Source organism: Hakea prostrata, chromosome 5 (assembly GCF_041222555.1).
Source record: "Hakea prostrata isolate BN-2017 chromosome 5, UWA_Hpros_2, whole genome shotgun sequence".
Taxonomy (NCBI): Eukaryota; Viridiplantae; Streptophyta; class Magnoliopsida; order Proteales; family Proteaceae; genus Hakea; species Hakea prostrata.
The window spans coordinates 20,672,985-20,698,455 of record NC_142604.1 but is presented as its reverse complement, the minus strand read 5'-3'; the positions used below and the strand labels follow the sequence as shown (position 1 = coordinate 20,698,455).

The 25,471-nt window shown below is 36.7% G+C and overlaps 2 protein-coding genes across 3 annotated transcripts; both read left to right on the top strand.

Moving 5' to 3' along the window:
• The first annotated feature begins 695 nt into the window (after nucleotides 1–695).
• LOC149015662 (protein STRUBBELIG-RECEPTOR FAMILY 5-like) lies at nucleotides 696–12,360 on the top strand. Its single transcript, XM_089155436.1, has 16 exons — nucleotides 696–1,068; nucleotides 2,482–2,614; nucleotides 2,784–2,855; nucleotides 2,953–3,018; nucleotides 3,271–3,342; nucleotides 3,434–3,505; nucleotides 3,626–3,697; nucleotides 3,779–3,844; nucleotides 5,863–5,925; nucleotides 6,027–6,340; nucleotides 6,654–6,925; nucleotides 9,012–9,283; nucleotides 10,890–11,010; nucleotides 11,544–11,680; nucleotides 11,795–11,951; nucleotides 12,137–12,360. The coding sequence occupies exons 1-16, from the start codon at nucleotides 936–938 to the stop codon at nucleotides 12,266–12,268; spliced, it is 2,154 nt and encodes a 717-aa protein (XP_089011562.1). The 5' UTR covers nucleotides 696–935; the 3' UTR covers nucleotides 12,269–12,360.
• A 3,547-nt stretch (nucleotides 12,361–15,907) lies between these two features.
• On the top strand, nucleotides 15,908–22,094 carry LOC149015661 (keratin-associated protein (DUF1218)). 2 transcript variants are annotated; one of them, XM_089157231.1, is made up of 4 exons: nucleotides 15,908–16,291; nucleotides 17,250–17,365; nucleotides 18,612–18,826; nucleotides 21,496–22,094. In XM_089157231.1, exons 2-4 carry the CDS (start codon nucleotides 17,276–17,278, stop codon nucleotides 21,782–21,784), a joined length of 594 nt encoding a protein of 197 aa, XP_089013357.1. In that variant the 5' UTR covers nucleotides 15,908–16,291; nucleotides 17,250–17,275; the 3' UTR covers nucleotides 21,785–22,094. The 2 variants fall into 2 exon arrangements, with proteins under 2 accessions (XP_089013357.1, XP_089013358.1); XM_089157232.1 differs by lacking the exon at nucleotides 15,908–16,291 and having other exon boundaries at nucleotides 16,699–17,365.
• The last annotated feature ends 3,377 nt before the right edge of the window (nucleotides 22,095–25,471 follow it).

The following is a 25,471-nucleotide window of genomic DNA, read 5'->3' as shown; positions in this document are numbered from 1 at the left end:
TTAAGGGCTATCAAAGGTCTCGCCATTCCCCCAAATCATCAATTTAGAATCGACTCATTTTGCCTCAACCCATACCTCTCAATCCAACCTTAACAACATCAACCCCATGGTGGCTTCCCCATGGCTGGCATCCCCGAGGCAGGGAGGAGTTAGCTGCTGAAGACTGAGCACAACATGCCAACAAGGCGAGATTGAGTAGAACAAGGGATCGCAACAGGAGAAGGGAGAGAACCAGTGGAAAACATTATTGTTTGTCTTTCAAACGCCAAAAACTTATCTCCTTAAAAATAAAAATAAAAAAGAACTTGAATTGAGATTTCCTACCCTAAGCCGTCACACTCACATGAGGTTTGTGTGATGGCAATGTGGTCCCACACTCACGTGAGTTTGGAGTATTGGACAAAGATTTATTATTATTATTATTATTATTATTTTATTTATTATTATTATTATTATTATTATTGGGGCCGGATTTTTATGTCTATTATTATTATTTTTTGGGTATAAAGGGACGATGAATTTTAATAATTTGGATTGTATTAGAAAAAGAGAAGGAACACGTGGCACAATAACGTAACGCCACGCCACGTAGAGGTTGCAGCAACCTCGGTGCTTTTGCAACGTCCATTTCCCGCGAGTTTCACCAGAAGATCGAATTCGAATAAATTTCAGAGGCTCTCCGTTACTTAGGGCGATTGAATCGCTTTTGACTCCATGGCACTATCCACAGCGTCCAACTCTAGCTGTTTTTCCTCAAGATTTAGCAGTAATTTTACTAAATCGGAAACAATAGAGGCATTGAGAAATCGAGGGGGTTTTAACTTTTAACATTGGAGAGGTTTTCTTCCCCCTTTGAATTCATGGCCGAATCTGGAAATTCTTCTCTCTTTCCTTCTTTATCAACGTTATAAGCCATTCAGAATATCTTCTGTTTGATGAAGAAAAGCTCCAATTTTGTATGTATGGTCGTCTCCTTGAAGGGGAAGATGGTCCCGATCTTTCTAGGATTTTGGACTTTGGTTTTCGGGATCTTTGTACCTGTTCATGCAAAAACCGATTCGCAAGATGGTGGGTACTTTGTTCTCTATTAAGTCATAGTTTCTTTATGTCTGAATCTCAATTGTATATGTTTGATTGTTCAATTGATGTTTGTTTGGATTTGATTATTTTGAACTTCTGGGCTGCATTTGCTTTACTTTATTAAAATTCTTTCGACGTCGTAATGTGATTCTCCACTTCCTTAAGGAGTTTTCGTGGACTTCGTATGTTATCTTCGGAATCTTGCCACTTACCAACTCCTCACCACACACAGGGAAAAGAAGAAAAAAATAGTTGATAACTGGATTCAATGCAGTTTAGAGAAGCAGTGTTTATCTATTAAGCTTTAGTGATACTCCTCATTCTACCCCTTGATCACACGAACATCAATCCATGGATAGCTTGGCGTCTAAAAAAAACCCAACATAGCTCCATCTATGTAAAATTACATACTTTATGCTCTAAGTGTCCACACTTAGATGTGCTCATCAAGCAGCACCCTTTTCAATGCATTGAAGATATTATGATATTAAGGAATAAAACCAGTGCTAAAAACAGAATAAAATATATAGAATGAAATCAAGTAGTCAGATCATGGTTAAAGTTCGCTTGAGTTCTTTAAAGCATGCAAATATGAAGTTGACCCAGTGGCTGAATCAGTTTGTGGGAGACTCTTAGTGACACTAGGTAGGCTGATACGTAACTCTCAAATTAGAATTCAGGCCAATGAACAGATTACAGATATACCCTTCATATTACAATAGTGGTGCTATTATCTTGGGCTGTCTTTGGTATGCATTCCTAGGATAAATTCTGAAGCAAGATATAGAGAACAATTGGGCTTCAGAGCATGATCTAAATCCAGAATCCATTTTGGGAATGCATACCAAACACATCCATGATCTATTTTGAGTCAAATGGACCATGCCTTCAGATGCTTTGATGCTTCATTAATTGGGTGCATGAACATTGGTTACTGGATTGGATATGGGAGATGGCAGGGAATAAGGTCAGCTTGATATATGTTTTAAGAAATGGAAGAAATTAGGGAAAGAATAAGAAGTAAGTACTCTTATCAGATTGTTAGTGCTACTGTTACAAGTTATGAGATCAATTCATAGCTGTTCTTTCTAAAAAAGGTGTTAGTGCTTACCTTTGTTGGTGACTGTTATTGTTGGAAAAGGTCAGCTTGATATATGTTTTAAGATATGGAAGAAATTAGGGGAAGAATAAGAAGCAAGTACACTTATCAGATTTTGTTTGTGGTACTGTTATGAGTTATGAGATCAATTCATAGCTGTTCTTTCTAAGAAAGGTGGTAGTGCTTACCTTTGTTGGTGGTGTCTGTTATTGTATTTTGAGACCATACCATTTGTTCGTTTCTGTTATTTTTATTTTGAGATCCTGAAGTGATTGGTTTGTATTCTGTAATTGTGTTTTCAGTCTCTGCTCTCAATGTGATGTATAGCAGCTTAAATTCTCCTGAAAAATTGACTTCTTGGAAATCAAGTGGAGGTGATCCTTGTGACCAGTCTTGGAAAGGAATCAAGTGCTCAGGCTCATCTGTGACAGAAATGTTTGTTTTACAATCCTTATTGCTCCTAGAATTTGATTCCCAAGGAAATCACAAGAGAGGAAAATCGTTTTCTCCTTTTCAAGATTAAATAATCCTCACCAATTATTTGTTAAGTACTGGTAAAGTCATTTCCAATGACAAATAATTGATACTCTCCTGAACTGTGCAGAAATTTATCTGGTCTTGGATTGACTGGATCAATGGGCTATCAGCTTTCAAACTTGAAATCTGTAACCAACTTGTGAGGCCCAGCTTTTTACATCATCATTTATTTCATCTTTTAACCTATCCCTTGAAGGATTTCTGCTGAAGACAATGGTTTGTTTGTCATAGTACAGTGATTTGAGCAAGAACAACCTCAAGGGTGACATACCATATCAGCTTCCACCCAATGCTGTTCGCATGTAAGTTCATAACCATGTTCTTGGTCTTCTCTTCTTGACAATCAAATTTTCTAGGTCAGATGTTTCATTTAATTGTCTAAAATTCTTGCACGATAGATTTATTGGTTCTATTTAGGTGAACATCTTTATCTTAACTTCTTTTTGAGGCAACTGATCTTTAATAGATTTACTGAAATCAAGTATCATAAATAGGAGAAATGTTGTTTAATGATTCTATGAACTCAACAACAATAAAATGAGCTGTATGTGCAGAAAACTTTCTGGAAATGGCTTTACTGGTACCGTGCCTTATTCTATTTCTCAAATGGTGAATCTTAAAGAGCTGTAAGTGGTGTTCATGTTTATTGTGTAATGTGTATACATCTTCCTTTCAGCTGGTTGTTTTCATCAGAGTGACCTTTGAGAGTCCATGTAGGAATCTTGGTCACAATCAGCTCAATGGCCAGTTAGGTGACATGTTTGGCAAACTCTCTAAACTCACTCTGCTGTAAGTATTACTCTTGATTTTAGGGGAAAATAAGCTTGGTAATGTTCTTTCTGTCTTCAAGGAAACATGGAGAAAATTAAAACTGGAAATTCTATTTCTTAATGTGCTTTTATGATTCAGGGATCTCTCATTCAATAGCTTGACTGGAAAACTTCCTCAGAGTTTTGGATCGCTCTCCAGTCTTGCTACATTGTAAGGGACATTCTCAACTGTTAGGATCTCCTTCAAGCTAGTAAATTTTTTTTTTAAAATTTTTAAAATGTCTTTGTACAGGTATTTGCAGAACAATCAGCTCACTGGTCCAATAACTCTCCTTGCAAGACTTCCTCTTGATGACCTGTAAGTGTTCTGGACAATTGGAGCTGGAAATAGTAATTTGTTTAATGCTTGAGACCTGAATCATAAAATATAATAAACATAATTGTTATTTCGGTAAATCGTTGGATGACTGACATCAGAAAGAAAAACTGAAAAACAAAATAGAGAAGCTTGGAATCCGATAAAAAAATTTCTGTAAGTTCACAATCTATATACACCCTCATTGTTTCTGTAATCCACCACGGCTTGCGGTGTTAAAAAGAACCCCGTCTTGCCAAAACTTCAAAAATCCCTACTGCAAACTCCTTCAAATTGTTCATATCTGCTCGTCAAAAATCAAAATGACTATTATCACAGATTCAATTTTCAGACTGTCTTGCAGGTTTTAACCTTCCTTTTGCAGAGAAAATTTTAGGAATGCAGGTCTGTATTGACCGTTAAGTTTGGCATTTCTGTTTCTATCCCCCATTTCTTGATTCTGTATCCATCTAGATTATTTTATTTCTTGTTTATGTTGGATTGATTCTTTATGGGTCGTGACGAATTACCTGCGATTTTGAACAAAAGAACCTTCAAGGGATCAAGGATCTGTTCCTTCATTGCAGATTATGCATTCTAAAAATCTGCCTGTGTTTTTTTCCGTTTGGTCCTTAATTAGATCTCCAATTTCTTTATTGGGGTTTTACAGTTCAAAAATTAAGATTTTAAGGTCTGTTAACGTTTCTGCTTTGATGCAGAATACCCAAGAAGTGCTTTCATTTGACCCAAATTCTGGAACCCTTCAAGAGCTTCAAAGCACCACCACAACCTCATCATCAGTTTTGTTAACTATTAGAGTTACAGCACTTCGCTTTTCTCTGATTTTTTAAGCCGTTCTGTTTTCTGGGTTCTTATCCATGTGACTGACTGAAGCATGAGTGGTAGGATTATCAAATGCACACTTCTTTTTTCATCTTTGTGCAAAAACCCTAACTATTCGAGTAGATATTGGCAGTATTGGGAGGAGAAGTGGTCCAGATCCAAAAAACTACACGACAACTGATCTGGATGTTGACGACAAAGGTGCTATTTCTGGGTGAACTAGGGCACGCCACTCAATTGCCAATTTTACACTTGATGAGTTGGAAACTTTTCTTCAAGAATCGGATGATGATGCTGATCTGAGAAATCATCAAGTGGATGATGGTTAGAGGGGTGTTGGAGAAGATGGTTGTGGTTGGAGAAGATAGGTTGCAGAGAGAGAGAGAGAGAGACGGTGGTTTTAGGCAAGGTTTAAAGTATCCCACGATACCATACAATACTAGCCGATACGTATCCATATTTGTTCCAACCGATACAATACATCTCGATATGTCTCTCTATTAAATTACACTAAAATACATTAGCCAGAGCGATACAATACTCGATATAGGACGATATGTCTCTTAAAATCACCTGGCCGATACAATAGTCGATACCAATACTTTAAACCTTGGTTTTAGGGCCTGTTGGGTAAGTTGGGGTATTTTTGTAAAATAAGAGTCAGGTGCTTCTTTAGAATCTTCAAATCCTTAAATATAAAAGACAAAAATTATATTTACAAACATAGTACCAAGGGTATAATAGTCATTTTACAACCCTACCTTAACAGTCAAAAAGCTTGACCGTTAAAGGGGGTAACTTGGAATATTTCACTTTATGCAGTGGGGTGCCGTGAAATATATCTCCCTTAAGGGGCAGTCACGAATTTGGGCCCCACTTAATGGGGCACCATGCAAAAAACTCTTGTTATTTCTGTTCATGGGAAAAGAAAATGACCAAATTATCTTATCTTCTCTTCTCTGTGCTCCTGTGTGGAACTATAATTACATTGACTTACTGGTATTAAGGTCAATTCTGAACATACTAAAACATTTTTTAGAGGACTTCTTTTTAAATAGCTTGCTAAATCAAAAAAATGGAACTAATGCTGACATTGGGTACCACACTTGTTCTGATATAGTTTGTGCTTCAGCCATTGCTGGGAAACCTAACCATAGAATTCTTCTAATTGCTCACAGGAATGTTGCAAATAACCAGTTTAGTGGCTGGATCCCTTCTGAATTGAAGGATATAAATATTGAGTGAGTGTCCCCATTAAAACAGTTGTTTTTCTTTAGTAAGTTAGATCAAGTGAAGTTGCAAAAAGTTCTCTGCTTTGACATTGTAATTGTCTTTATGCAAGGACTGGTGGAAACTCCTGGTCTTCAGGGTCTGCTCCTCCACCTCCACCAGGAACTCCTGCAATCCCCAAACATCACAAGCATTCATCCAAAGGTGAAAAAAACTCAGGCTTGAGTGGATTAGCTATCGGAGGGATAATTTTCGGTGTATTGGTGATGCTTATAGTTCTAATTGCGTTGGTTTCACGGAAGAAATCTTCATCTTCACATTATCTTGATGACGAGAAGCATAGCCGACGGAGATCTTTTACCCCTCTAGTATCTCAGGAATTATCTTACTCAAATAACTATCCACCTGATCCAAAGACCTTCAGTGGTAATTTTATTGCATATCCAATTGTCAAAATGCTATGAATCCCATGTTTAATGGGGATGAGGTAGTTTGTGTCAGTCATAATATTTTTCTATAGATTCATGATTGACATAATTTTTCTGATAATAGCTGTTGCATAATTTCGGGGCTATCTTAAATTTAATAGTCCTTCATTGCCAAACTAATCTGGTAGATTTTCTTTGGTTCTCCAAGTATGTTATCTATTTGCTAACCCTTAGTCATCTGAATAGCCATACTGATTATGAAGTTCTGTGAATTGTGTGGTTTGACTAATCTAGTGCTATGTCTTCTACAGAACTCAAGTCTGTGAATTCATCATCTTCAATAGATGTGAAATCTTTGGAATCATTTCCTTCAGTTTATCCTAAGCCAAAGCCTTCTGATTGGAAGGAATCATATACTGAAACAGAATCCACAAACATACCTGTCAAAAGAAGCAAGTCTTTTCATGCTGCACCTTTTACCTTGGCAGATTTGCAGGCTGCCACTGGTAACTTTGCTGCAGGACGCCTTCTAGGTGAAGGAACTATAGGACGTGTTTATAGGGCGAAATATGCAGATGGGAAGGTACATGTTTTCTGGTTTCTGGTGTTTCTGTTGATAATATTTATTAAGTTGATGAAGTTATTACTTCTAAATGGTTTTTCCTATCAACACTTGGTTCCATGTGGTTCACAAGCTGCTTGTACATTTAATTTATTTTGGGGTCTTGGGCTTGGCTATGTTTCCATGGCTGGAGATCACCACCAGATCTTAAAGAGTGCATTCTGATTCAAGATGCCTCAAGCGGTGGTGGTTTTTCTCCTTTTTTTTTTTTTGGTGTTGGGGGGGGGGGGGGGGAAGAGAGGGAAACAAGGATGATGAACCCAAGAATCAGCAATAAGCTTGTTCCTGTGAGAGGGGATTTTGGAGCGAACATCTGAGTAGATGAAATCCGAATCTATCTGAAAAATCTGGAGTTAGAGGTCCATCAATGAAGGAGATTTAACATACACTGGTACAACATACTAAATTAATCCTGGAAACTTAAAAAAAATAAAATAGAAAAGATAAGAAGGGGATATGGAAGACAAGGATGTGGGGATGGCTATTGCAGCCGTGGGCCCTTCACTCATAGCTGTTGAAACAAGTCTTTCTCAGACCAAACACTTGCAAGACAAAAATAGAAATTCCATTAATCCATTAATTAATTCTAACTGTTAGTGCAACTGACAGGCCAAGTTAGAGCTTGGACGAAATTTCGCATAATAGGGTGTCAAAATTAAAAATTCAAGAAGACAGAAATTGCTAATAAAAACTAAGCAACTAAAACAGAAGCTTCGCATAAGTCTAGCTGCCAAACTTTAAAATAGATACCTTTAGAAAACAAAAATACTAGCCAACCAGAGATTGGCAATAAAAGAAAATGTACTTTCTAAAACTGAAAATAGAAACTAAACTATGGAAGCATTGGGATTAAATCCTACTCAACTTGATGGATTCACAAAATTTTCTAGAAAGCACCACACAAAGCAAATGTGAGGCTGTGACACTATTCACATGAACAATGCCTAAGAATATTGTTTTGGCTTTTTGTCTTCATATTTTCAGTCCACAGTAGTTTTCCCTACTTCACTCTTTCTGTGTCAGTTTGAGAGAGTGGTTGTTCTTTTCTTTCTTTCTTTCTCTTTTTTTCCCCCTCTCTCTCTTCCAATGGTAGAGTACAAAATACCACATTTCATTACTGCTATTCATTTCGAATTTACACTTACAGAAGAGCAAAAACATAATTCTGATGGACCTTAATTTCTTCCAAAACATGTAATAAAGCTTCCTAGGTAACTTAGGCAACCTAAATGACTCTTCCAAATGAATCCCACGACTAGGATCAGGCCCACATTGCAGCTATAGAATAGTTTCTAATCTGAAACTTAAACCAGGACTGGAGGCTTGTTCACCACAAATCAGAGACAGCTAAGTATTAAAATAAATAAAATTTACATAGATAGCCCCCTGAAAGAAAGAACTATGAGAAAACCCTCCAACTTAATAAATACTTTGTGAATTACCACAGATGGTTCTTAGAGTTAGTTGATTGGAAGGAAACTGGAATGCTTGGGCTTTGGCTTCCAAAGCCTACCATAACTCATATCCAGCCAATCCCAATCCAAGGCTACCGTATTGGACCTTAATTTTTACTATGTAGCACTGTAGAATCTGGTCTGATGGGCATTGATTTTCACGGGCTGGGATGTAGCCAAAAAGTCTGTCATCATATTATCCAGACCTGGGTCTTTAAAGATGGAAATTCATCCATTTTTTCTGATCTGATGCTCCGCTGGATTTACTATATGGTGATCATTTTTGTTGTTGGCATGCTTTAACTCATACCTAGACTAAATTTCTTCACTTCTGTGTTTTTTTGTTCAATTAAATACAGTTCTATTCTGAATGGTATATTTCTATTTTGTTATCCATTTTTTTTTAAGCTTTGGTCATTCTTTCTCTGGATTAATGGTTAACTATGTTTTCCTTTTTTGAAGTTCTCTTCCATTTCTTATTCGGAATCTCAGATGGACTTTTAGTTTTCAAATAGTCTCAACTGGGTTTTATTTGTTTTTTCTAATAAGTGCCGTTTCATTGAGCTCATTTTTTCTCCCCCTCATGAAATCAGGTTCTAGCTGTAAAAAAGATAGACTCTGCACTTCTTCAGAGTGTTCGCCTAGATGACTTCTCTGAAATAGTTTCAAACATTGCAAAATTACACCACCCAAATATTGCTCAACTTGTTGGATATTGTTCAGAGCAGGGTCATAATCTGCTAGTCTATGAGTACTTTAGGAATGGATCACTTCATGAATTCCTACATCTGTCAGACGCCTATAGCAGGCCTCTTACATGGAACACGAGAATCAGGATTGCTCTAGGCACTGCACGGGCGGTGGAGTAAGTACTTATTTTCTTCCATATTCCTTGTGAGCATTGACATATTTTCTGAATGCACAAGGAAGACCTGTTAGGTGGTTTATCTTGATAGGGTTTGGCATAGAACATTTCCTTGGTGGGACACACCAAATGCTTTTCTGAAATATTCATGCTTATTTGTTGCTTTTACTTCATACTTAAGCTTGATGATTTCATACTTTAACTAATAATTAATAAATTGATGATTTATAGTTTGCTATGAACCCCTGATGAAAACAAGAACTAGGATGATTGGACAGCAGTCTGACCCTGCTGTAGTGCAGGAAAACTTATTGTTAATTTGATCTGACTAAGGCAAGTCCCTATTATAAAAATTTGTGTCTTTTCTCTTTCCAGCACAGAAAATTCTGTCAAATTATGCTCAGCTCATAGAAGAAATTTCGGTTGAAATTTCGACCGAAATTTTGGAGATTTTGATAATTCTAGAGGTTTCGACCATCTTGACCGAAATTCCGATCATTTCAACATTCTAACTTGTTTTTACTTAGTTTTTGTTGATTTCTATCCCATTTTCACCTAATTTCCATGACTCCTTTGCCTTCAATCACCTATTTTGCTTATCTTTTGCCTCCAAACACCTCCTAAACCACAACAGCTATAAAGGGAACTCCGGCAACAATAGAATGTGAAGCATGAGCCATGCCCAACAGTTCCAAACTTTCCCTTTTTATATTTTTGTTTTTTTCATGCCTTAAATGATCTTGTATTGCCTTAAAATTAATATATGTTTAGCCTAGGACTATCATCTATGATTTTGTTTTCTTAAACTAATTTTTTTATTATTTGCTTCCATTTTTTTCATTTTCTAATTTTAATAATTATTTTCTAAATTATGTATTTTTATTTTATTTATATATGATATATGGGCTTCAACTTAATATATGTAAGACACCATCACTTGATCTAGTTGGTTATTTTATTTTGTTGACTTGTTGTATATGTAACTATTCTATCAAATAATTCATGTATGATGATGATTCTATGCCTATATGCAATACAATTTGTACTTGTCGGAACTAGTCATTTGTTAGTATACTTGAATGATAAATTTTCAATGGTTTTTTTTTGACAAAATACTAGTTCCATTGTGTTTGTTATGCTTTAAATAGGTAGATGACAAGAAATTAGATGAAATAAACGTCATATAAGGCTTGAAACCTAGGGTCAAAATAAAAAAATAATAAAAAATCATATGTTTCGACCGAAATTTCAGTCAAAACCTAAAAATTTCAGCCTTTTCTTGGGTCAAAATCCTGATTTCGACCAGAATATTTTCCTTGGCTCAGCTTGGTTGAAATTTAGAATGCAATCCCAACAAATCATTTCCGCATGCTTGTAGTTTGCTCTTGTCATCTTTATGCATGTATATTTGTATCTCTGTCTGTGCATTGATAGATGAGCATTCTCATTGCAACCTATCATTGGGCAGTTCATATGAGCAAGAATTTCCATCCCATGTATGTGTGCTAGAGGAGCATCATATTTGGCATAGTTTCTTTTGGTTCATTTTGTTTGGTCAAGCTTATGCTTTTCATTTATTCTTCTTCGACAACATTTATGTTTTCAGGTACCTACATGAGATCTGTTCCCCATCGTGCATGCACAAAAACATTAAGTCAGCCAACATTTTGCTTGATGCAGAACTCAATCCCCGCGTCACTGACTGTGGTTTGGCAGACTTCCATCAGGTTACTTGATTTGTCCTTAAATGCATGTAATAGTTCCTACCTTCACTTTGTCTGAGCAATGGTTACTATGGGAACTAACTATAGGTAGTCTTTTGACTCTTTTCTTATACTGAATCCTAGACAGTGGAACTTATACAAGGGGATCAAATTCTATAAGTAATGGTAACCTAATAAGGCAATTAGTTCAATTATCTTGGCTACTGGTCATGGTTGCCCCTTGGATGCGTACCTCATGCTTGAATGTTGCTTCTGGTGCATGACTTTTTTTAAGTTTGTTTATTCTGAAGCTTTTTTGGTTGGGAAAGAGGTTCATGGGTGAAAATTTGGAGCTGTACTCATACTGTGGTTCAATGCTTGTGATTTGGATGCATCTTGTTTGTTGATATACTGAAACCTTTTATGGGCAGATGACCAACGAGAAGCCAGCATTCCTGTGTTCTAATGGGCAACATGAGCTCGTTTTTTATTTTTTAGCATTAAGCATTTATATGATCTGTGTGTACAATCAACTGAATTGATAAAATTTTCATCAGCGCACAAGCCAAAACTTGGGGATTGGATACAATGCTCCGGAGTGCACAAAGCCATCTGCCTTTTCAATGAAGAGTGATGTCTACAGCTTTGGAGTGGTCATGTTGGAACTTTTGACAGGGCGAGTGCCCTATGACAGGTATGGTTATCCAACAAAACATAGTATCTTTCATTATTGTTCTCATCCTAAAGTCTTACCTGCTGCTGCTGCAATCTTTTCTTATCAAATTTGAAACTATTGGTTTTTTCTCAGTTCAAAACCAAGAATGGAACAGTCCCTAGTCCGATGGTCCTCACCACAACTCCATGACATTGATGCATTGGGTAAGATGGTGGACCCAGCTCTGCATGGCTTGTACCCTCCCAAGTCACTATCTCGATTTGCTGATGTCATTGCTCTTTGTGTCCAGGTATGGACAAAGTGGTTCTTCCTTTGTTTCAATCTCTTTTGTTGTATGTATGTATGTATGTAAGCTTTGTTTAATGAATGATCATGATGAACTCTATTTCTTTATGACAAAACACTGGGTCTGTTGAACAATAATGTGACGTTTTTCTTTCCATTTACTTATTTTATTTTATCTATTTTTTCTAGCCGGAGCCAGAATTCCGGCCACCTATGTCAGAGGTTGTTCAGGCACTGGTGAGGCTAGTTCAGCGTTCAAGTATGACCAAGAGAGGAGACGATGCTAGTGCTTCCCGACGGACGGACGATGGTTACTTTTGAGATAATACTTATTAGTAAAAAGCTATTTTTGTACACCAATACATAGACAGCCCCATACATACACATTACATGTAAGGAACTTCAAAAGAAAAGAATAACACCCTTTTTTTCTTCTTCTTCTTTCTTTTTTTTTTTTTTTTTTTGTTGGCCCTTGATGCTTCCAATGCCATGTAACAAAAATTCTTGTCTAAGTTTGTGAACAATGGACATTTCAGAATTTATTTCATGCACCTTACCTCATGTAGTCTTAAAGAGTATGCAATGAAATTTAGGGGAGGGCTTAGGGTTTTCTGGTGATCCTCTATTGCAAATCCTTATAATCCTTACAGGGAATATAGCAAATAGTGATTAACAATCAAGAGGAGAAAGATAGTGGACGAGACCTTTTCAGACATGGCGAGTATTATTTATTAATTGTATTTAACTTAAATGCCCTAGTGAAATATTAGCCCACATGGAGACCCTAAAAATAGGTGGGATATTTAACGTTAAAGTTAAATTTAACCGAGAAAGTTAATAGAGGGGAGGTGTTTAATATATTTGCTAGGTAAAAGGGGAGGTAAGTGATATTATCCAAGTAAAAGGGGTTGTAAATGCTATATGTCCAACAAAGTGGGGAGGCAAGTGATATTTGACCTTTAATTTATGTTGCAAACATCGTGTAAAATAAAATGGGTTTGTCATTTATTTCTTGAAGCAAAAAACACCATAAACTATTTTCGGTGAATTATCAAATGGGTCCTTAAACTTATTGTAAATAATATTTCACAAAGAAATCATCAAAACAGTCTAAAATCACCCTACTGAGAGGAAATAATGGTGGATGTACAGAAAATCCACACGAAAGAGAACCTAGCAGATGCATTGACAAAGGCAATCAACATTGGCAATTCATTTGGTGCAGATCCTTATATGGTTTAACGGAGACGTAGACAGCATGGTGGTGGCTAGATAGAGAATGGTGTGGAGATTAATTAGTTCTCAATCTAATCTCCAAGTGGGAGATTGTTGAAAGTTGTAGTCCCACATCTAGTAGAAGTGAGAGTTTTTTGAGAATTTTAGTCCCAATTCGAGTAGATGTGGGAGAATGTGGGATGGAGAGACGCTATAAAAAGGATGTCTCTCCCTCCACATGTAATTCATCCCAAAATCTTCTCTCTTGTATAATTGTTTTCTTTCTTGCCCGTGATTTTTCCCTTTAAGGGTTTTCCACGTAAATTATTGTATTCTTCTTTTCTATTATTTGTTGATTGCTCTATTCCGTGGGTTTTTCATAACCCGACAGTGCCATATTATAAATATGTATATGCATGTACACCAACTAGGCTAATACATGTGGTATCACCCAATGCATGCATAACTTCCCAAAACAAAACTTCCTGATAGAATAATCAATGCTAAAACCAGTTTGAGTTGTAGAAGATTAAAATTGAGAATTTGATTATAAGATGGTTTAAAATCAGAATTTTGTCCTAAACTAATGTAAACAAATAAACCTAAAAATTTGAATTGCACCAAAACCCTTCAAAAATCTAGATTACCTTCATGCAATTTTTATTTTATTTTTTTGGTTGTGTGGATAGCTCTTGTGCATAATTACTGTATAAATAACGGTGGACAAAATTGATATTTGCAAGGAAACACCATACACTCTATAATTGAATTTAAGAATCATGATAACACACTTGAAAATTCGTTATTGAATACTTGTAAACTTGGAATGAAGGTAACATTAAATAAGATGATGGATTAACATTTTCTTTTGTTATAGATGATGGGAATGACATGCTAACCCAAAATAACTCAAATATAATAAAATTTATAGACATTAAGTAGTGCAGTGATCCTGACCCCCCCCCCCCTTCCCCTAGATGAAGGAAATTTTCAATTGCATTTAAAAGTAAAAAACAAATTACATATATAAATTCCTATATTTGAAAATTATTATGTTCATCCTTGAATTTATTCGATTATATTTATACCTCTTATTTGTCAAAGTATATGTTAAAACACCCTTACTATTAGTATAATGAGATTTTTCTTTTTGTATCTTCAATTTTTTTTTATTATTTTTTTTTTTTGTATGTATATGTATGTTTTTTTCACTTATAACAATATGCAATAAGGATAAATATACCTCTAGCAAATTGTATCAGCATCCTCAAAATTGAGGCCTTAAAGCACCAACACTCTATTTTATCTTTGAAAAACACATAAGTCTTATTCTATTAGAATGGCAAGTTGTACAATCGTAAAAATCATTATACTCTTATGTATAATGGAGTGAAAAGACTCTATCTACCCTTCTCTATCAAACTTATTCTCCGTTATGCCTTTAGCCACAATTCTCATGCTTCCCTCTTATTCTTTCGATGTATTAACCTAAGGACTCACACTACAGTATCTAAGGTCCATATATGCAATCAAACCAATGTCTTCCCTTCAATCTTTAAGCCCCGTACAATCAATGTAATGAATTTGGGAGCGGATTTCGGTATTTAGCATTCAAGTACTCCTTTTTCTCACCCAAGAGTTGGTTGTGAGAAAGGTAGAGATTTATAGACTCTTTGGAAAACCCAAATGATTCTAAGATTTTTCAATGAGCCTGTTACGATCTAGGTAGAGTTATTTCAATTTGGGGAGATTGGTGAGGAAAGAGGGGATTGAACCGGTGAATTGGTTGAAACTAAGCATGAGGAACTCAAGATTGGGGATTTGGCAAAGGAAAGATGGGATTGGACTTGATAGATTAGTCCATTTGAGTTCAACCATTTGAAGAAGCTTGAGCTTAGTGATGGTGGCACAAATTGTTCCTGTGAGATTGGTGATGTGAAGGAAAGTGAGGTTGTTGAGGAATGGAAGGTCGAGATTTATCTCGGCCGGAAGTTGCCTTGAAATGGTGGCTTGGAAGAAAAAGACGGCAGTGGGAAACCAAAGAGGAGAAGAGTGAAGGGAAGGAAAGTCCGATGGCAATGGTGTAGTCGTTTTTATTATTTTCTTTCTCCTCAGATTTTGATAAGATATTTTTGAAAAAAAAAACAGTGGTTTAACAATCTTCAATAACATATTAGATTAATGTGTCCAATGAAAATATAATAGTGTTTGTGTTTTTTAAACTTTAAGTGGGGGGAGTTAATGCTTTAAGGCCTTCATCTTGGAGTGTTGATGCAATTTGTTCTTCATTTTAAAATCAATGATGTTATAAATATTGAGACGTTGTAATATATTAAGGATACATATGTTATAATTTGCAAATTTAAAGAGTATATATGTAATTTAATAAAAGTAATTATCATTAAGTCAAGGGTTATTAATAAAAGATTCTTACCTAATGACCCTTGATAAGACAAGATAAACACCCCCAATACAGCAACAAACAGTCTTATTGTCAATGCAGGGTTGATAGAGTGGTAAGATTCATACTTCTCAGTAGAGAGGTCATGGGTTCGACCATTGCGGACGAAAAACTCCCTCTGAAGATGTAATCGAGGTGCGCTCAAGCTAACTTGGATGAACTTCAGACAAAAAAACAAAACAAAAAAAACATCTTTTTGTATAATAACTACTAATTTTTTAAAAAAATTTGGTTTGGATTCCAAATTATTCCAATAATAAACTAACCAATCCAACAATATTCTCTGGGAGAGAGAGAGAGAGCAAGCAGCTGTACCTTCCCTTCTTGGGCAGAAATGTTCACCTAATTAATTGATGAAAGTCCTAAAAAGGAAAGTGATAATCGTGTAAAAGACCAGACATACCACCAAAGGCAGGCACTGAGAGAAGACAACCACGAAACACACCATATATAGTAAATCTCCTACCAGAACTTCAAAACCAATCCAAGAATTTTCGAGATTTTTTTCCAGCTCAGAGATTTGACTTAGCCCAATACCATTTCAGTTTACTCCTCTCTACAATGCCTCTGATAATCCTATATCACTTCTCCTCTGCTATGCTTCATCCTCCAAATTCCTTTCCTTCATTTGCCCTCTTCCGCCTCTTTTTTGAGACGAGTAGCAGCAGGTGGAAATTCCTAACCCATCTCTATCTCATGGCTTTGTTTGATTAGATTATACATATTTTCTTTTCCTTTTAAGTTTCCTTCATTGTGATTAATTTCTCCTTATTTGGTTTACTACATTGATTCAGAAATTCTCCGGCTTTAGTTTTTTTTTTTTATTTCTTTTTGGGTGCGGTTGAATAATTTGCATTTCCTGAATGCCTATGTGGGCTTTGGTTTTCGTTATTATTTTTTTAATTTAAGGGTGGGAGGGGGGAGGAAATAATCTGTGTCTGTGATGGGATATTTGGTTCTTCCTTTTGCATTGTAGGGATATCAAATATATCAAATTAGATTCTTCTTCTCGTTTATTTTCTAGTTTTATTATTATTTTTTTTATTATTTTTATTTTTTTATTTTACATCATAAGTTGCATTTTTTGCTGAAACAATGGCAACTCTGCAAACTGTTTTATTGATTGAAATTTGGTTCTTCCTTTGTATTGTTGTGGCTCACATATATCAGCACTGGTTTCTTCTTCATATTGCTATGGGTTCCTTTGCTCTCCTTCCTTATCCCTGATTTTCAATTCTGACTTGATGACAAAATCTATATCATTTTATTTAGTAACCTATAGATAGATAAATAACACATCAATGCTTCCTCATTCTAAGACTAGTTAGCAATATTATGTATATACAATTCTTATGAGTTTGAAACTTGATGGAAATTCTAATGCAATATTGGATCTGGTAAGTGTTAAGCAGTTAGCTGCTTTCCTGAGGAAAAAAAAATTCAAGAAAAGGCCTTTCATATTAGCCTGGTAACCTCCCACGTAAGATGAGTTATTTTCTGGGGCCTGGTGATTGCTTTTCACTTCCCTCAATGATCTTTCATATGGTAATCAATCATTTACTGGATCTTGGATCTTGCTGCTCTGCTCATTAATCACCATCCATCAACTTCATTCCTCATTTCCAGGGCCTTGTATTAATTTTTTAGAAGAAATGGCTTTTCGGATTGCATATATTTCTCTTACTGTGGCAGCATTTGGAGTTCTAGCCTTCATCTTTGGAGTAATTGCTGAAAATAAAAAGGTATACTTATTGAGAATTTAGAGGAAATTAATATCACAAATTAATCCAATGTTCTTTCATCTTTTGTTTTTTAATGCTTATGGTTTTATTATTGAATACCTTTAGAAAATCATTTATTTACTGCTGCCTAATTCACTCAATGATAGGGCAGACCTATTATATCTTCTGACTTTTGTTCTTGAATCTTGAGTTGACAAAGGCATGTAGTGTCATGCATAACATGATTACAGTCAGACTTGCATAAAATGCAACAAATAGATGCACAGGAGATTATTATCCAAATCTCAAAGTATGATTCATCCTAATTTTGAAGGTTGTACTTGGCTTATTGGTTAAGTGCTTTCTTGCTGAATGCTTGGTCACGGTTTCCAGGCGTGGAAATAGCCTTTCTGAAAACAGGGGTAACTGCGTACTTTTGACCTTCACCTCACCCTGCTAAATGTGGAAGCCCTGTGCATTGGGACAACCATTTTTCAAAACCATCTTACTTACCTTGCAAAGACTAGTATAAAATTATCTCAGGAAAGGAGAACAGAGAATTAACAACTTCTTATCGCAGTGGCTTCTGGTGTATTTAACAACTTTAGTACAGTTATTCTTTATCTGGTCTTAATTTCAAACTTTTTTAGTATTTGTAATGGCATCAATAGATAAAGATGAAGGTTGACGTGTCACATGCATCAATTTCTTGATTTTCTTGTTTACACTTTGTGTTTGGTTGGTTTCTATCTGAGGTGCCATGTGATACAACTGGGTATGGATACCACAGATTCCATGGTTTGCATGATGCCTACTGCTTCAATGGTTAAAGAATACATGCATGCTCATTATGTTTATTCTCCTCAATTCAAAGCCTCAACTTTTTGGAAGGCAATGTCTTAAATCATGCCTTAGTATTTTAACATCACCTTTCCATGATTTTGGCTGCTTACTCTTTATTTGATCTAGTATATTGGTATGCCCATAGAGTTTCCTGTGGCAGTGGTTTACAGAATAATTCTGTCTGCAATGGATTTCCCTATATGAGAAGCTAATTAAAATAGCGGATGTTTTCTTTGTTTCTAACTATAACTCGGAATTTTATTCTAGTTCGAATAGATTCTTTGCTTTTCTCTTTAGTTTTGCATGTGTTTTTTATGTTTTCCGTAGAAGAACCTCCCGCTCCCTTAAATAAAAAAGGTTTTTTCCCCTTACCCATAGATTGCTGTCTTATTGACACATCCTTTCTTCCTTTGTGTTTTGACAGCCAGCAAGTGGAACTCCAATTACTGGAAAAGGTGTTATTATTTGCAAGTATCCTTCTGATCCAACTGTTGCTCTGGGGAGCCTATCTGTTGTAGCTGTCTTTCTGTCAACTTGTTTTGGATTTCTCTCTGTATTTTACCCGTACAAAGGAATATCTGTTCCAAATGACGCTTTGTTCCGGAGTACTACTTTGATTGTGTTCTTCACAGTTGCAGTGTAAGTATATTTTCTCCTGTTTATCTTAGAATGTTCCTTGAAAGAATGTCTTTGTTTTGGGTGAATGGATAATATATTAGAGAAATGGGCAGAAAACAAAACAAAAGAGGGGATAGGCTAGACAAAGGGCACAACTAGCAAAAGGATGCTACATCAAAAAAAACCAGGGGCCAAAAACACCAAGCTGAGGAAGGATACATTTAAAGCCCTGGGGTAAAACACCAAACTAGGGGTGACGAATTAAAAGCCGAGGGTGAAACACCAATCCAAGATTGATAAATAAAAGGGAAAAGCAAGAATATGTCGAGATGCTTAGCTGGGAAATAAGAGGAAGATCCCTTGTGGAAGCTATATGTTAATCACTAAGGAGTCAGGGTTGACTGAACTAATTGGAGGCAATCCATTTCTGGTCTAAAAGTTGATAGCTTCCCAAATATGCTAAATATTATGTACTCTGGGGGTTACATTTATTCAGGACACTTTTTTCAGACAGATTTATAGAAATAACAGGAAAAGATGAGGTGATCTGGAGTTCCGACAAATGCAACAATTTGAGATTGAAATATTTTTCTTTTGGCAGAATTCCTGAATTTAGCATGAAGTCAGGGCACACCACATACTGAAACTATGACAGCCCACCCCTGTCATATTATATCTTCTGTCATACCTAGTATGATAACCAGGTCTAGAAATTAAAGCACTATTGAGATGGTGATGATCAGGCAAAATTAAGTGTCCTGACCATCATCTATGCATGCTTCAACAGCATCACCATTAAGGTGTCTGTACTTAAGCAATCCTCCGCACCTGCCCTGCATTAGAAGGGCAAGTAGCAGTATAAATTGTGTCAAACTTAAGTCTTGGATATACCCATCCAGTCTAAATAAAAACATTCCTACACTCAAATTCCCATACAAGTTTGATGATTCCAGCAAGGTTAAATTCCTTTCCTCTACAAAGATCCAACCCACCTTCTCTAGGGAGGCATACTTTAGCCCAACTAATGTTACGATAAAAATTAGGGTTTTGAAATGGAAGACACAGCAAGCCCAAAGTCACCAGACCAGTAAATGTAGGAGTTTTGCTCAACTTATCTGATGAGCTTAAGACAGCCTTCAAAAGAGGGAATATCACTCTTTCATAACTGAAATCTGTGCAGAAAGCTTTGAATAGATTAAAGGAATACCCAAGTATGTGTTTGGAAAATGGATCTCTAGGACACCTAATATATGTTTAAGGTAAGCTTTGCCACCATAAAAAACACTAACAAAAAATTCCAAGAAGGCATCTAAAGCCTCCCCTAACAGAGGAAATGCAGCAGGAGGAAACCTTTGCCAAAATCTTCAGGTCATCAATAAGAATCTGATGAGTGATTTTCATAGCCTTACATTTGGTTAGGCTGGATAAATTCTGCATGGTTTTAAATTCTAAGTACCTGGCGAGGCCCCCGTACCAATAGAGAATAAAAGAGGAGATATCATACCTCCATAGAATAACGAACAAAAAGGTCATACTTTCATCTGTGATCTCCTTTTATTCCTTCTCTTTTTTATGGGAATGTCATATAATTGGTTTTTTTTTCTAATTATTTTTGAAAAAATTTGCATGAGAGGTTATTTCTTGTACACTTCAATTTTGTATTGCCAGTTAGTACAATCCAATTCAGGAATAACAATGTTAATCCTTCTCAGCATTTGGTATTCAGCCGTTTAATTGGGTTTCCGATCAATGTTTTCTTTTTTATAGAATTTTACCTTTCCCTGGCATCAAGTACCATTTAGCACTTTAATTCCACAAGCTTGAAAGCAACCAGTTCCTAATTAGTATGTATGATTTGTTCCCCCCATCACGTTGCCCATTCAGTTTGTGGGACGTGTTGACATTGCCTGCTTTTAAGGTGCCACCAAACTGCTGGTTGTGGTTTTATTATGACAAGAAAATTCTTTTGAAATAAGTGGATGGTGGCCATATTTGAATGGAGGGTTTGATATAGCTGCACTGGAGATCATTTGAAACCAAGTAGGGTGAGCCCTTAACTGCCTGAACTTACTGGGAGCAATCCCCAATCTCCAGGTAAAGAGATTCAGAGATTCAGTTTGGCTTGGTATGTTGAGAATTCTTGGATGATTCTGAACCAAACTAGTTACCCAAAGATGGCTAGTACTATTTGCCACCTAATTTCCTCTAAAATCTGCATGCTGGTTGTTTCTTTGAAGTCTTCAAATAGATGACAGAAAGTCAGAGAGTTGAACAGGTGAATTCAGTCTGCTGCTAAAGAAGCAGTAAGAAATGACAATCACACCACACTAAATTCCATCTTCTAGATGATTACAGTCACTCCATTAGCTCTATCCAGTCGCAACCATTTTGCCTTATAGGAAAGCATGCACCACATTTGAGCATTATTAGTTTCTTTTTTCTTTATCTGGGATAAGTATTTTCACGTACATTTTGCTAAAAATATGAGTCAATTCTAGCCCCATTGAGGCCTACACCAGAGGTTTGCATGGAATCCTTTTAGGTCTCTACAGTTGAGCCTAGTCAATGTTAATGCAATACTTGGTGTTCTAATTTGGACACAGGAAGTGTGCTTTACATGTATTGAATTTGTCCAATAATGAATGCTCATGTAAATTTGTCTTACTCCTCTGCTTTTATGGTGAAACCAGGTGTGTAACTGTGCTTGCAGAGGTGTTGATGGTGTGGGTAACTGTCACTGAAGCCCTTCACATTACTCGTAATGTTCATTACGACCTCGATTATCAATGTCCCACAGCCAAGACAGGTCTCTTTGGCGGTGCTGCCTTTCTGTCCCTTGATGCTTCATTGTTCTGGTTGATCTGCCAAATGCTGGTACTGAATGCCAGAACTGATTACCTAGATGAAGATGACCCCAAAGGTGAATATGGGCAGGTCCTTGTGAATGATTATAATGCAAATGCGACAGCCAAGCCCTAAATCTCCTAGGACAAACCATCATTAAATCCTTGCTGTTTCGGGTTGATCATTTTCCATGTTATCTTTACTGTAAATATGTATGTCCTTCTGGGTCTGTTGTTCCTCTTACTTCTGACATCTCTAGTTAAATGCTATAATGTTTAATAGAGATTATGAACATGAAGTATCCGTGCTAGTCCGGCCCTTCAATCTTTTAGTGTGGGAAGAAAAAGAAAGAAGAAAAAAAAATTCAAGAATTGCTTCATTGTAAGAACAGGATGTTTGTTTTGTCCCTTTCATGCAATTGAAGAATAAAGAAATGGTAGATATAATTATGAGTTTTTATTTTTCATGCTGCCCACTTAAGTTGGGCCTAAAGTCTTGTCAGTGTACATAGCAGCTCCACCTCAGCACCTCAAAAATTGTCTTCCTCCTCCGTCCCATCCAGTGCGAATCTCCACGAAAGGATTTTCGTTCACTGAAAGGCCTATGGTTATCAATTTCCATTTCTCCATTATAAGGGATTGGGATATTGTTAAACTAAAATAGAGACTAGTTTCATTTGATTAGTAGGTCTCTGAATTGTCTTAAAAATATTGTAGAGATGCCAATTCTCTCCTGAAACCAGTGTTGTATCAAGATCCAGTGGCACCTGCAGCTGCGACTAGAGTCTTTCTTTTCAACAGGGTCCCTGCTATCCCTGTTGATCCGAAAGCTAACATAGCTCATTCAAGCTATCAGGTCCAGATGCAACAGCAGCAGCAACAACTACACAAGGGAAACTCGTGAACCCAACACTATCATATGGAATTGGCTTTTCCATTGGATAGTAAAACTGTAGGTAATATTCTATATAATTTTCAATTCTATAATTGATGGGGAAAGATCCTTACTTGGATTCGTTTTCCTGAATATAGAATATCTGCAGTGGAAGTAATCTGGATTCCACATCCTCGTTCCTCCACCAAAGTTCCACCGGTGTGATTCCACAATCACTAGGAAAGGGAATAAATTCTACAACCCAAATGCCATGGAAGGATGGTAAGGAGATATAAAGCAAGGAACTCATTTCCTGCATTTCTAGGGGAGAGGAAGAGAGAGAGAGATGGGAGCCACCTTTTTTTTTAAAAAAATCTCCCGCACGAATAATCTCATATCTCTTTAGTGATGCGGTCATTACAAATATATAACCCTATATTTTGTAATCGCCTAAAAGTGATTTTCCAGATCTGCCCTTAGGCATCCCTTATGCATATAATTTATTAATAAAATAATTAATAAATCCCAACATCTCCCCACTTGCACAAGGGCAAGTGTTAATCTCTCTTTGTTACAGTGTGTCCCAAACACACATTTATATCCCAGATATACACATTCAATCTCTCTATCACAGTGTGTCCTAGACACACATGTATATCCTAGATATACATATATTGATCTCTTGCTATGTATTCCAAATACATAGACCACTTGTGTCCCAAACACTAACATCCACAAGTCATACTGGAAAAATGGGTTGTGCGACCGGTGATATACCTGCACGTGTGAGCCCAAACAAGAAACCTTCTCAGAAGGCCAGAATGGCACATCACTCAAAGAAACACATCAAATAAGCATTAGTATACCACAGTGTCCTAGGTTTATTCAAATTCATCAGACTAAAGGTATCTCAATCCCTCTGAGAGATCACCTTATTGTTCTTAAAATATTCACTACTGTAACACATACAATTGGCGCCAGCAAACACTTTTAGGTGCAGTTGAATCAAACCTTTCCTTTCGCCCCAGACCATCACTACACTCAGGATTAACTCCTTTCTCGGTAATGCCCCTTTAGGTCGAATCAATCATGACCATAAGTAACACCCCAAAGTAGCCACATGAACCCTTCGTTTCATGATGTCGTCGAAAGTCACTAAGAACACTAGTGGACCATAAGGTCCAAGACTCACACAATGAAAGGAGCAGGGATCCATCCTTTCATTTCCAATGATCGCTAGGCACACATAGTATGATGTACGTGCTTTGGTGGAGCATTCTATACACAATAGAACGTATGTCCCTCTCAACACCATACAGGTCTTAGTCTAGTCGCAACATCTTGCGTCTAACCCGAGTTTCTTTATTGTCGCCACCCTAGCGCCATATAAAGTACTCGCACCTTGCTCCTATAGGCAACATGAATAGTGGGAACATTCATGTCGATTCTCTTCACAATAGAGAAACTCATTTTGATTCCAAATCAAGGTGACATCATGATTATGAATTGACCTACACAAAGTCGTTCACAAATTGTCTCATCTCTGATCGCCTCCAAGGCGCCAGAGGCCAATGCTCGTGTGAGTGAGCCATTCTCTTGCCTATTGACATATCTCGTTTTATGCTAGAAGAACACAATCAAACAGAAAGTGAAAAATAAATAAATGCTGGAATGAACTCATATTACTCAATAATAAGAAAGTTTCAGTACAAAAGTAAGTCACAATCTATGCAAGCCCAAGGATTTTACATGAGAAATAAAAACATCCTTGGCTATAGGTTTGGTAAGAGGGTCAACTACCATCTGACTAGTAGATATGTGCTTAAGTACAACTTTCTTCCTTGATATAATGTCTCTAACAAAATGATATCTCAGCTGTATATGTTTGGTCTTCCCATGATACTTGGGGTCCTTGACATAGCTAAGAGTTGTCGTACTATCACAATAGACAAGGGCAGCCTCTTTGGATGTCATCACAAATCCAATATGTCGAAGGAATCTCCTCAACCAAACAACCTCTTGAATCGCAGCTGAGCATGCCATATACTCTGCTTCCATGGTTGAGAGGGATATACAAGTATGCTTCTTGCTACACCACGAAATGGCCCTGCCATTCAACAAGAAAGCATATCTAGAGGTCAATTTGTACTCATCAATGTCTCCATCTCAGTCGGCATCACTATATCCAACCAATCGCAAATCCAATCCTTGGCAACACAGCATGTAGTTACTCGTTCGTCTGAGATATCTCAATATCCTCTTGACTGCTTTCTAGTGCTCTATACATGGGTTTGATTGGTACCTACTAACCAAACCCACTGCATAACAAATATCTAGCCTAGTACACATCATAGCATATATAAGGCTACCCACTGCACTAGAATATGGAACTCTTTCCATCTTGGTTTTCTCCTCTGGAGTCTTAAGACCCATATCAAGGCTCAAATGCAAACCCTTCTCCACTGGAGTATCAATTGGTTTGCAATTGTGCACCTGGTATCTCGTCAAGACATTGTCAATATAGGTCTCCTAAGATAAACCCAGTAATCTCTTTTGTCTATTTCTGACAATCTTGACACCAAGCACATAGCTTGCTTCACTCATGTCCTTTATATCAAATATGGAGGACAACCATTTCTTGATGGTTTCCAATAGCTTCTTGCTATTGCTAGCCATGAGTATGTCATCTACATACAGTGTCAGAATGACATAATTACTATTAGATCTCTTGGTGTAAACACAATGGTCTTCCTCAAGCATGGAAAACCCATTTTCCATTATAGCTTGGTGGAAGCGCACATTCCACTATCTAGATGCTTGCTTTAAGCCATATATGGACTTCTTAAGCTTGCACACTTTACGCTCAAGTCCATTAGCTTTAAAGCCTTGAGGTTGATCCATATAGATCTCTTCCTCACGTTCTCCATTGAGAAAAGTAGTTTTTACATC

Excerpts from the sequence above, each read along its gene's own strand:
- LOC149015661 (XM_089157231.1), top strand. The coding sequence starts at position 17,276 with ATGGCTTTTCGGATTGCATATATTTCTCTTACTGTGGCAGCATTTGGA. Across the intron at positions 17,366-18,611 it reads TAATTGCTGAAAATAAAAAG|CCAGCAAGTGGAACTCCAAT; the intron begins GTATACTTATTG and ends GTGTTTTGACAG. Across the intron at positions 18,827-21,495 it reads GTGTTCTTCACAGTTGCAGT|GTGTGTAACTGTGCTTGCAG; the intron begins GTAAGTATATTT and ends TGGTGAAACCAG.
- LOC149015662 (XM_089155436.1), top strand. The coding sequence starts at position 936 with ATGAAGAAAAGCTCCAATTTTGTATGTATGGTCGTCTCCTTGAAGGGG. Across the intron at positions 1,069-2,481 it reads AAAAACCGATTCGCAAGATG|TCTCTGCTCTCAATGTGATG; the intron begins GTGGGTACTTTG and ends TTGTGTTTTCAG. Across the intron at positions 6,926-9,011 it reads CGAAATATGCAGATGGGAAG|GTTCTAGCTGTAAAAAAGAT; the intron begins GTACATGTTTTC and ends TCATGAAATCAG.